Consider the following 10,936-nt stretch of genomic DNA (forward strand, 5'->3'; position numbering starts at 1 on the left):
TGTTCTTAAAGTTTAGTTTTAATAGATCATCTTCACTCACCCTTGTATAAAACATGACACTGATCGCAATTTTAATTATAACTATTAATACATCTATATGAATGTCTTAATAGATGGTCAAAAATAAAATGTAAAACTTCAAACAACCGTATTGTGTCTGTGTACTGATTATTAAACAAATTAATGTAATAAAGATTACTTACATGTGTCCCCCTAAAAGTTTGGAATTGAGCGTTACAATCATAGAACCCACCCAAACAATAATAAATACTTCGGCAAATTCAGGGCCTCCATCATTTGATTTATCTACTCTAGAGCCTTGTAATATCCTTAAAAATTAATTTATTACTGAAAGAATTGTAATACAACTATTTTCTTACATTGCCATGAATGTGCATATGATTAAAGGTCCCCATAGGTCCCCTACAACATCCAGGATTTCAATTATAAGACACATTAAACACTATTTATTACTTACATTCCTTTAAAAGTGTCTTTTTCTCTCTTGGGAATAATACATAGAAAAACTTTATACCAATTATTTTAACATCTCTAAGCTATAAAAACAATAAGATGAAACTTGACACAAAGTTTTGATAAGGGCATTCTTACTATGGTCTCTTTTATTGGTTCATCTAATGAGTTGAACCCAGGTTCTCCTAATTTTGCGTTGCTTTTGCTCCCAGGAACTCTAATTTCACCCTCAACGTGTTCTTCCAGGTCATCATAAAGCTAAATATGCAAAAACATAGTTTCCTTATTCATAAAAGTGTAAAAAAATAAATAATAGACAAACCTCTAATTTAGTTTCCTCAGGCTTCAAGTCGATTTCAAAATCTTCACTTTTTAACGAATTATATTCATAATTCGTATGAGGTCTTGCCATTTTGCCATTAAATATCATTTAATTTAAATAAACACATTGCTAAAAGTGACGATGTTATCTAAACGTCACATTTATTGCAGGTTAAGTTGACACTCTTTATTTCTGTATAGTATGCTACCCGTTAACATTCAGGCTTAAAAGAAGTTGCCTATATTCAAACCGAGTGTATATTTAATATACAGGTGATCACTTTTAAATGCCCACGCACGGTAATCAATTATTTTATAATAATTAGTTCTTCCCCTGTCCCCGGCCATTTTTATTGCTACACTATGACGTAGTGTCGGCCATCATTCTTTTCTAATTGTTGGAGTTGTCGGCCATCATTCTTTTTCAATTGTTGTTGCATTGTTACTGATGTCGGCCATTATGGTTTTTTAATAGATGTATAGTAATGAATGATTAAAATTTAAAGAAATTGTTTGTAAATAGGTATGCAATACATCGTACACTGTACAAGAAATTGTTGATACTAACTTTCATTAACGTAATACTGCTTTGCCCTGTGCCGACAGCACTCATATTTTTGTTTATATATAATATTGTATTGATCAATTGTATTTTAGTCTTAGTCTTAACTTAACGTAACTTAGCCTAATCATAATAAATAATTAATGTACTGACTAGTTGATTTATGTATACTGATCGCTTAACATTTATACTGTTCATTTAGGATTTTTATACTGACCATTTGGTAATAAAATATTGACTGAAAATTGATTTATATACATATACTGACCGAAAATGGGTTTAAGTACTGACTATTTAATTTGTCTGTTTAAGAACCAATTAGCAGGTTGAAAGTACATTTCGTTTCGATAACGGTAAAAACAAGCTTAAATTTCATATGTAAAATAACATTCTTGTGTTTTGCTTTACTCACTATACCTTTAAAAAATCATGCATTTTACATTCTTTCTTACTCTTATATGTTTAACAAACTTCGGAATTGGACAAATAACAGTTCCTAACCAATTTCATTTTCCCTATGGAGATCCTGTAATTCCTTTCATTGGAGTAAGTTATAAATTTTTGTTTATTTATACTGACTTTTACTTTTTAACTATAAATTTTAGCTTTTTGTGGCGATTGCATTTCCAGTTGAGATTAATAACGTGGATTTATTTTTTTCGGTTAATTTAGAAGCCAATTACAATTTACCATCAAATCAAACTAATTTCACGTATCCACCCACCGTTTCTAATAGGAATTTTCCTACTATTTCGAGATTAGGCGTGTACAGGGCGTTAGAATTCAAATTAGAAGGGTACGTAAAAAAAAGTGTGTATATTTATGTACACGCAGTATTAGTTATATTCTTTATTTATTTAGATTATACGTATTTGTATTTATTTCAACAATGTTGTCGATTAAAATTGGCAGTCGCGTGAATTAATTGCGTGGTGCGCACGCAACTTCCGTTGCACGCTAAAAACTCTCAACCCGCCAAAAAAAGTATAATTACTTTATAAATTTTACATTTGTTTCAAAATGTAACTTTTATAAATTTTTATAGGCATGGATATCCAGGTCGGGAATGCCTTTTAAGAATGATTTGTGAATGTGCTGAGAAAAATTTAGACGGAAATGGAATTTTGGGTGATTTAATAAATATAATTTTGAGGTGAATACATACAATATTTATAATAATCACATTCCAAAATAGCCGTGGGTATTTGATTATCATTTTCAATGTATTATTTTCAGGCCTTCTTACAGTTTGAAAGAAAATGGTTCATCAGTATATGACGAAGCTGAAAATTATGAAAAATCTAACGAACACTGTGAAATATATCAAGACTTATGCCCATTTAGTATTTTAAAATTAATTACATGGTCTGATATGTAGTGTAGTCTATTTATGATCAATAAATGTAGCAGCCTGTGCATTTTTTTGTTACAAACTATTTTACTTATTTATTATTGGTACATAAAATTAACACCTTAGGAATATTTGCAAACTGAGTAAAGAACGTCTTTTCTTAGCGGAACCGTTAAATGGAACAAACAATAATATTCGTTAAAAATTATAGTCGTACTTGGTAACTTGAAATAAACAACTTCCTTTACCTTTATTACAATAAAAAATGCGTTGTTATATCACTGTAAAATCCATATTATTTCTCTGTGTCGTTAGTTTGAATAATTCCATTGGAAATATTGAAATAAAAAACAAATTTCGGTTCCCTTTTGGTGATCCTCTTTTGCCTTACATTGGGGTAAGAATAAAGAATGTAATGTTACCCAATTAGAATAAGATATATTTTTTAGCTATTTGTTGGGATATCATTACCAATTGATATTAAAAATATCGATTTGTATTTTACTGCCAATATGGAAGCAGTTTATTATTTACCAACAAATGAAACAGAATTTTCATATCCGCCAGATATTTCAAGCCGCTCTATTTTCCCTATAACCAGATGGGATTTCTATAAAGCTGTTGAAGCCAAACTACGAAGGTACAAGTTAAAATTATTAATTGGTACGTTTTTCCTATCTTTTTTTAATTTCAGACTTGGATATCCAGGAGAAGATTGCCTTTTAAGAACCATTTGTGAAGCTTCTGAAATGCATTTAAGCATCAATGGAGTTCTAGGGGATTTACTGAACGTTGCTTTGAGGCATGTACCCAATTTGGGGGTATTTAAAAATTACGAGAAATATTGTAATATGCATATTAAATTATTTTAGGCCTTCATTAAGTACAATTGAAAACAAAATGACAACTTATTTGAAGGCGGAAAGTTATGGAGAAATTAAAAGGCACTGCAAAAAATACAGCAAAAATTGTCCAATAAGTATTTTGGGACAAATTTCATGGATAGATGATATTTAACTAATATTTCATTTAAAATTCATAAGTCAATAATCATCGTATTAAAACCTAACTAGTAAAGACTACTTATATAGAAAAATACGTGTAATTAATAAATTTACCTTTTTAATAGTATAATGGCCCTAATAATTCATGCTAATAAATAATGTTAACACATACCGATTTAAAATAATTCTGCACCATTTTATTAGTTATTTTCACTCTCCTAAATATTTAAATAGTGTTTTAAACATTTCAACCATTAATTTTTATTTAATACAGACAAATAAAACATAAATTAACTGTCTATAAAAGAAAACTAACAATAAGATAAAATTTCTAAACAAATATAAAGCCCGATTTATCTTATGAAGTTGGGCACACTGCTAATTAACAAAACAACTTTGAGCCTTTGAGCGACCAATCAACCAGTCACAACGTTTGTAAACAGAAAAGGATTTCAGAGAGGTTATAACTTTTGACAGTTGGAAATTATAATATTCTTTTTCTAATAATAATTAATTTATTATGTCAGAAGAAAAGTGTGGAAACACTTGTCAGTTCATTTTTAAAAAGCGTAATATTAAAGCAAAGGGTGCTCGAAAAAGACAGGACACTTCAGAATCAGGTAAACCACTTTTCCATTTTTGTAGTTATTCTTATTGTATATTAAAATGTATTTCAGAAAATAGCGAAGATGAACATGAAAATACTGTTATCAAACCTTTATCAAGAAAAAGAAAAGTAAATTTAAATATTCAAAGTACTGCTGATACTAAGAAGAAGAAAGATGACACTAATGAATCACTAAGTGATACTGATGAAAATGATGAAGCAGTTTCAGTTAATTACAAATCAAACAGATCTGCAATGCCAAGCGGACCATCTGATCAATTAGCCACAGCTATTCTGGTAACTGAATCCAGTTCATCATATAATAAATTTATGTTGTAATTAAATTAATTAAATTGAATTTTACAATTTTTTAGGAAACTGAAACTGAAAAAGACCGAGATGCTCAAGCAATTTTTGAAAAACGACTTGAAATTAATAAAGAACTTGAAGGACAGGTAGATGACAAGGTGTACAGAGGATTAAATAATTATGCCCAATATTATAAACCTAAGGACACTGCTGCAGGAAATGCAAGCTCAGGTATTCATTTATTTAGTTGATGATATTATAAATATAATCAAATACATACTAAAAGCATTATTTAATTATAGGGTTAGTTAGGAAAGGTCCTATCAGAGCCCCAGCTAACTTAAGAGCTACTGTTCGATGGGATTATCAACCAGATATATGTAAAGATTATAAAGAAACAGGGTATTGTGGTTTTGGAGACAGTTGTAAATTTTTGCATGATAGAAGTGATTATAAACATGGCTGGCAACTGGAAAGAGAATGGGCTTCTGGTGAATATGGACATGAAAGTGATGATGACAAAAAATACGAAATTGACTCTGATAAAGAAGATTTGCCATTCAAATGTTACATTTGCAGGAAAAGTTTTGTTAATCCAATTGTTACAAAGTAAGTTAGCAAAACATTCATACCTATTTATTGCAGTAAATTATTATTAATTCTACTCTTTGTTTCAGATGTAAACATTACTTTTGTGAGGGTTGTGCATTGAACAGATATAAGAAGACTTCAAGATGTGCTATTTGTTCTGCTCAGACAAATGGGGTATTTAATCCAGCAAAAGAATTAATTGCAAAGCTTAAACATCTAAAAGAACAAGAGGAAGAAGAAGAACAACAAAATAATTCAAATTCTGACTCTGACTGATTTTGTATTTAAGTACAAAAAGAATATTAAGTATGTAATTTTAAGAAATTATAGAGTTTTATTTATATTGTTGTGAATTATTCAGTTTAAAAATAATAAGTACTAGTATATACTATTTAAGGCATTATTGCTCACCTTTCCCTCATGAGGGACGTCTTCGATTCTTCTACTTTTATGTCATTAAAAAGAGCGTGCTGTAAGTGTTCTGATAAAGCAGTGTTTTTAAACTTTACACATACTTTAGATATTTGGTTCTCAGGATAGTTAAAGTATTGCACGAAAATAAGAAACGCTAGCCAATGATTGTTTTCAGCCAGTTTTACAAGTATTTGTTCAGGATATTTTGTCTCGTGATATTTAGCAAAGTTTATAAGCACCTTATACTTTTTTAAAATATCCACAAAGTTGTAAACGTTAAAGCATTCCATTAAGTTAATTATATCGGAGCTATACAAGTTTTCGATGTCTTTGATAACATCTTCTGGTGTAAGACTGAAAAGAAGCCGTCCTTTTGAATCGAATTCCAAGTCCAATAAGTTGGCTATATGTATGTGATTTCGTAATTTGTAACAATCTTCACCAATCATTCTTAAAAAAGCTATACAAGTAGCAGTTAATTTTGGTTTATTGTAATTTTTATAAGCGAATTTTTCGATCTTTCTGAGAACTTCTTCATTGGCATTGGACGATGTGTAAAAACTTAAAGCAGCAATGCTGGGTCTTTCTTGGCGTATATACGTTAAGAAATTAATTTTTTTTTTGTAAGTGTAATCAAGTAAAGAAGTATGAGAAGTGAATGTAGGAAATGACGAGTCATTTGAAAAACGAAAGTTAAAAACATTTTTAACATCCACATTGGCATGTTTTTCTAAGAGATCGTAAATCGTTAAAGTAGTACTTGTTTCTGTATTAATTTCTGCAACTAATTTTCTAACGACTGGTAACTTTTCGACTGCCTTTTCCAAGAATTTAAGATCTATTTCAAAATTGTGAAGATATTCTGATCCTTTTCCTTTAATTGGTAACAATAAATTCTTATCGTTGAATAATACTAGGGAAAGGAATATTAAAGGATTTTCAATAAAATAAGAATGTAAATCACCACCAGACNTGGCATGTTTTTCTAAGAGATCGTAAATCGTTAAAGTAGTACTTGTTTCTGTATTAATTTCTGCAACTAATTTTCTAACGACTGGTAACTTTTCGACTGCCTTTTCCAAGAATTTAAGATCTATTTCAAAATTGTGAAGATATTCTGATCCTTTTCCTTTAATTGGTAACAATAAATTCTTATCGTTGAATAATACTAGGGAAAGGAATATTAAAGGATTTTCAATAAAATAAGAATGTAAATCACCACCAGACAAAAGTTTAGCAAAATCAAAAATATTTTTAATAAAATTATTATCGTTTCTAAAATTGGTTGCTAAATGCTTTGTACTAATAATTATGTTTAAATGTTCCGAATTAAAATTATTATAATCAAAACATTGTGTACCTATTTGATTTAGAACTACGTTAAGAGGAATGTAATATTTATTTTTTATACAATGCTTAGTAAATGAATTCAAAAAATGACCAATCTGATTTTTCTTCAATAAATCATACAATTCTGAAATGCCAGTCGTGTTAATAATTCGTCGAATTAAATAAACCACATCATTTACTTCTTTTGAGCAAAACATGCCAAATTTACACAATTCATTCAGTACAAAATCTCTAAGTTCATCTTCTATACAAGTGCTGTTTTCACATAATAAATCTACCATTTCTTTACTGATTTCGTAACTTTTAAATAATTCTTTTAAGACAGCTTTTTGGTCAATGGTTAGATTTTCTAATTCACAGTCTATGTCTTGATTCTCAGAAAAACTCAAATCAATCCACAATTTCAATAAACTTTTGTTGTTATTTTTTAATAAAAACTCCCACATTATTTCCTTTTCTAGATAAGGTTTTAATTGAAAATCTATAAATAAAAAGGAATATTTCAGGATATTATAATAATTTACAAAAGTTCAAAATAAGGCATTCAAAATTGAAAAAAGTTCTTAGTAGAATAGTTAAATATAATTAAATTAATAACTGATCACTTAACATTATTGTAATTTCAATGCATTAGAATATTGGATTAATTATACTCAATTAAATAAAATCTACCAATCGCTGCACAGTGTACAGTATTAACAGATATTACTAAAAAAATTAAGCTTACCAAAAGTCGAAAAGAAGAGTTTTGTACCAACTTTACACTTCCACTTATGATCTTTTTTGTTAATTTCTGAAAATGTTGCTGTATAATTTTCATCCCGACTAAGAATATTGCTTTTGTTTTCAATTGCTTTCAGTAAATTCCATGTCACAATGAAATTTTCAGGCATTTTACTTATTTTACACAAATGATCACCAATATAGTTTCTCAGATCCTTTTTGTCAGTTTCCACAAAGATCTGGGTCATTTCCAAAACTGGATCTAATTTCATATTGTTTAAAATATGAGAAGCCCTGAATATTTGTTTCCTATTAAGAAGCTCATGTACCCACAAATTAACCTACGAATAGAGCAGAAGATATTTGTGGCTGGAGTTCGGAAAACGAGCACCATCAAAGGTTTCAAATTTTTACCACACAATCCTTTACTGACTAAATGATAATACCTAATAGGATTTTTGAAGAGTCAAACCGAAAGGGGTAATAATGCATCAACAGGGGCTGCAGTTTAATAGGTATATGTATAAGTTGAATGTCTGTATACAACAAAATAAATTGTTCAATGGTTACAGTTCTCACCCGGTAAGGGGAAACTGTTACACATCTTAAACTAACATATCCTATTTAACATAACACAAACCAACCTAATTCATACTAGGTTGTTAGGGTAGATAATGGTTACCTCCTTCTCCCTCTTTGTTTTTTTTTAAACGAGTATACAGTTCCTAGAGAACATTATCTTGTAAAAGATTGAAGCTAATCTAAGGGTTCTGTTTCCCAAAAACGTATTTTTAAGCTACCATTACAGAAAAAAGAAATTTTTACAACTTCCGCTTTAAATTGTCAAAAATCTGATCCATAAAGGAGTGTCTAGTAAAAGTTTTAAATCAATCAGGTGTTCCTTTTCAAAACTTCAGTCATATTTGCCTCTTATTCAATTATACAATTGAAAAATTACTTACTTCTTGATTAAAAACTGTCTGCGCCTTTTCATAAGCTGTATGATTCCGTGTAGCCAAAAACTTAATTGCCAGTTGAACATGAACCCCTTTAACAGCAGCCTCCCTGACAACTTCTCGGTCTCCCATTTCACACCAGCCACTCCAAACTCTTTGTTCTTCTTTCGTGGTTCCAGAAGGAAAAGGAACATCCTAAAGAACAAACAGTCAAAAAAATGAATTAATGAATGTAGAAAACATACCTTGCATACAAAAATATGTTTTATTGACATTATTGTCTGCACTTGTAGCAAAAGCCTGTTTCTTTAAAATGATTCATTTTTGATTAAAACTACTCTTTAAAACTGTTATGTCAACATGATAAGAACACTTTTATCGAACAGTCGTGACCAAAGATCATGTTTTTGTTTGAATTCAAATAATTTTCATTATAATATGCCGTTTAACATAATATGGAAACAAAAGTAGGTTATTGTTGGCCTTGTTATTGTTGGCTATTGTCATAGATAGCTATTGTTTACATCTTGTTATTCTTCTGATCATAGATAAACCTTTAATACGCTTTTAATAATTCTAATGTTCGGATCTTTGTGATCATAGATGCCCTGTGAGAGTAGTCGACTGAGCAATGACAGAGGAAGGGTCAGAAAATTTGCATATAAAATAATATTTCCATTTTTTCTCCCTAATCATTCGTGTAGATATAACTACCCTTTATACCCACTTTATCTGTCGAACCTACTAGCAATTTATAATAAGCACTTAAACTAACAGCACACATCATCCTATATATATCAACTAATCTTCATAAGTAATAATATCAGATAATACAATTTATTTTTGACTTGTACTGGTTTTTTCCCCTGTCCCCGGCAATTTTTATTGCTCCACTATGACGTAGTGTCAGCCATCATTCTTTTCTAATTGTTGGAGTTGTCGGCCATCATTCTTTTCTAATTGTTGGAGTTGTCGGCCATCATTCTTTTTCAATTGTTGTTGCATTGTTACTGATGTCGGCCATTATGGTTTTTTAATAGATGTATAGTAATGAATGATTAAAATTTAAAGAAATTGTTTGTAAATAGGTATGCAATACATCGTACACTGTACAAGAAATTGTTGATACTAACTTTCATTAACGTAATACTGCTTTGCCCTGTGCCGACAGCACTCATATTTTTGTTTATATATAATATTGTATTGATCAATTGTATTTTAGTCTTAGTCTTAACTTAACGTAACTTAGCCTAATCATAATAAATAATTAATGTACTGACTAGTTGATTTATGTATACTGATCGCTTAACATTTATACTGTTCATTTAGGATTTTTATACTGACCATTTGGTAATAAAATATTGACTGAAAATTGATTTATATACATATACTGACCGAAAATGGGTTTAAGTACTGACTATTTAATTTGTCTGTTTAAGAACCAATTAGCAGGTTGAAAGTACATTTCGTTTCGATAACGGTAAAAACAAGCTTAAATTTCATATGTAAAATAACATTCTTGTGTTTTGCTTTACTCACTATACCTTTAAAAAATCATGCATTTTACATTCTTTCTTACTCTTATATGTTTAACAAACTTCGGAATTGGACAAATAACAGTTCCTAACCAATTTCATTTTCCCTATGGAGATCCTGTAATTCCTTTCATTGGAGTAAGTTATAAATTTTTGTTTATTTATACTGACTTTTACTTTTTAACTATAAATTTTAGCTTTTTGTGGCGATTGCATTTCCAGTTGAGATTAATAACGTGGATTTATTTTTTTCGGTTAATTTAGAAGCCAATTACAATTTACCATCAAATCAAACTAATTTCACGTATCCACCCACCGTTTCTAATAGGAATTTTCCTACTATTTCGAGATTAGGCGTGTACAGGGCGTTAGAATTCAAATTAGAAGGGTACGTAAAAAAAAGTGTGTATATTTATGTACACGCAGTATTAGTTATATTCTTTATTTATTTAGATTATACGTATTTGTATTTATTTCAACAATGTTGTCGATTAAAATTGGCAGTCGCGTGAATTAATTGCGTGGTGCGCACGCAACTTCCGTTGCACGCTAAAAACTCTCAACCCGCCAAAAAAAGTATAATTACTTTATAAATTTTACATTTGTTTCAAAATGTAACTTTTATAAATTTTTATAGGCATGGATATCCAGGTCGGGAATGCCTTTTAAGAATGATTTGTGAATGTGCTGAGAAAAATTTAGACGGAAATGGAATTTTGGGTGATTTAATAAATATAAT

The 10,936-nt window shown here is 29.6% G+C and overlaps 5 protein-coding genes across 5 annotated transcripts; 4 read left to right on the forward strand and 1 right to left on the reverse strand.

Annotated features, from left to right (window-relative positions):
• Nucleotides 1–16: 16 nt before the first annotated feature.
• LOC112904453 (protein YIPF6-like) lies at nucleotides 17–1,103 on the reverse strand. The gene is made up of 5 exons (XM_025974543.1): nucleotides 797–1,103; nucleotides 613–732; nucleotides 479–557; nucleotides 381–423; nucleotides 17–329 (listed from the first exon to the last, which is right to left on the reverse strand). The coding sequence occupies exons 1-5, from the start codon at nucleotides 902–904 to the stop codon at nucleotides 200–202; spliced, it is 480 nt and encodes a 159-aa protein (XP_025830328.1). The 5' UTR covers nucleotides 905–1,103; the 3' UTR covers nucleotides 17–199.
• Nucleotides 1,104–1,288: 185 nt separating this feature from the next.
• Nucleotides 1,289–2,754, forward strand: LOC112904452. The gene is made up of 4 exons (XM_025974542.1): nucleotides 1,289–1,903; nucleotides 1,963–2,153; nucleotides 2,403–2,510; nucleotides 2,594–2,754. Exons 1-4 carry the CDS (start codon nucleotides 1,787–1,789, stop codon nucleotides 2,733–2,735), a joined length of 558 nt encoding a protein of 185 aa, XP_025830327.1. The 5' UTR covers nucleotides 1,289–1,786; the 3' UTR covers nucleotides 2,736–2,754.
• Nucleotides 2,755–2,948: 194 nt separating this feature from the next.
• On the forward strand, nucleotides 2,949–3,878 carry LOC108733466. Its single transcript, XM_018464640.2, has 4 exons — nucleotides 2,949–3,105; nucleotides 3,158–3,348; nucleotides 3,403–3,510; nucleotides 3,581–3,878. The coding sequence occupies exons 1-4, from the start codon at nucleotides 2,974–2,976 to the stop codon at nucleotides 3,723–3,725; spliced, it is 576 nt and encodes a 191-aa protein (XP_018320142.2). The 5' UTR covers nucleotides 2,949–2,973; the 3' UTR covers nucleotides 3,726–3,878.
• Nucleotides 3,879–4,112: 234 nt separating this feature from the next.
• LOC108733475 (RING finger protein 113A) lies at nucleotides 4,113–5,562 on the forward strand. The gene is made up of 5 exons (XM_018464650.2): nucleotides 4,113–4,332; nucleotides 4,390–4,616; nucleotides 4,694–4,859; nucleotides 4,931–5,237; nucleotides 5,306–5,562. Exons 1-5 carry the CDS (start codon nucleotides 4,233–4,235, stop codon nucleotides 5,493–5,495), a joined length of 990 nt encoding a protein of 329 aa, XP_018320152.1. The 5' UTR covers nucleotides 4,113–4,232; the 3' UTR covers nucleotides 5,496–5,562.
• Nucleotides 5,563–9,720: 4,158 nt separating this feature from the next.
• LOC112904454 lies at nucleotides 9,721–10,928 on the forward strand (the record flags this gene model as incomplete). The annotated part of the gene is made up of 3 exons (XM_025974544.1): nucleotides 9,721–10,335; nucleotides 10,395–10,585; nucleotides 10,835–10,928. Coding segments are annotated over exons 1-3 (402 nt in total), but the record flags the coding sequence as incomplete, so codon positions are not given.
• Nucleotides 10,929–10,936: the final 8 nt, after the last annotated feature.

The sequence above is a fragment of the Agrilus planipennis genome, unplaced genomic scaffold (genome assembly GCF_000699045.2).
Source record: "Agrilus planipennis isolate EAB-ADULT unplaced genomic scaffold, Apla_2.0 scaffold44, whole genome shotgun sequence".
Lineage (NCBI taxonomy): Eukaryota > Metazoa > Arthropoda > Insecta > Coleoptera > Buprestidae > Agrilus > Agrilus planipennis.

Excerpts from the sequence above, each read along its gene's own strand:
- LOC112904453 (XM_025974543.1), bottom strand. The coding sequence starts at position 904 with ATGATATTTAATGGCAAAATGGCAAGACCTCATACGAATTATGAATAT. Across the intron at positions 424-478 it reads AAAGACACTTTTAAAGGAAT|GGGACCTATGGGGACCTTTA; the intron begins GTAAGTAATAAA and ends TGGATGTTGTAG. Across the intron at positions 330-380 it reads ATATGCACATTCATGGCAAT|GATATTACAAGGCTCTAGAG; the intron begins GTAAGAAAATAG and ends TTAATTTTTAAG.
- LOC112904452 (XM_025974542.1), top strand. The coding sequence starts at position 1,787 with ATGCATTTTACATTCTTTCTTACTCTTATATGTTTAACAAACTTCGGA. Across the intron at positions 1,904-1,962 it reads CTGTAATTCCTTTCATTGGA|CTTTTTGTGGCGATTGCATT; the intron begins GTAAGTTATAAA and ends TATAAATTTTAG. Across the intron at positions 2,511-2,593 it reads TTAATAAATATAATTTTGAG|GCCTTCTTACAGTTTGAAAG; the intron begins GTGAATACATAC and ends TATTATTTTCAG.
- LOC108733466 (XM_018464640.2), top strand. The coding sequence starts at position 2,974 with ATGCGTTGTTATATCACTGTAAAATCCATATTATTTCTCTGTGTCGTT. Across the intron at positions 3,106-3,157 it reads CTCTTTTGCCTTACATTGGG|CTATTTGTTGGGATATCATT; the intron begins GTAAGAATAAAG and ends TATATTTTTTAG. Across the intron at positions 3,511-3,580 it reads TTACTGAACGTTGCTTTGAG|GCCTTCATTAAGTACAATTG; the intron begins GCATGTACCCAA and ends AAATTATTTTAG.
- LOC108733475 (XM_018464650.2), top strand. The coding sequence starts at position 4,233 with ATGTCAGAAGAAAAGTGTGGAAACACTTGTCAGTTCATTTTTAAAAAG. Across the intron at positions 4,333-4,389 it reads ACAGGACACTTCAGAATCAG|AAAATAGCGAAGATGAACAT; the intron begins GTAAACCACTTT and ends AATGTATTTCAG. Across the intron at positions 4,617-4,693 it reads AATTAGCCACAGCTATTCTG|GAAACTGAAACTGAAAAAGA; the intron begins GTAACTGAATCC and ends ACAATTTTTTAG.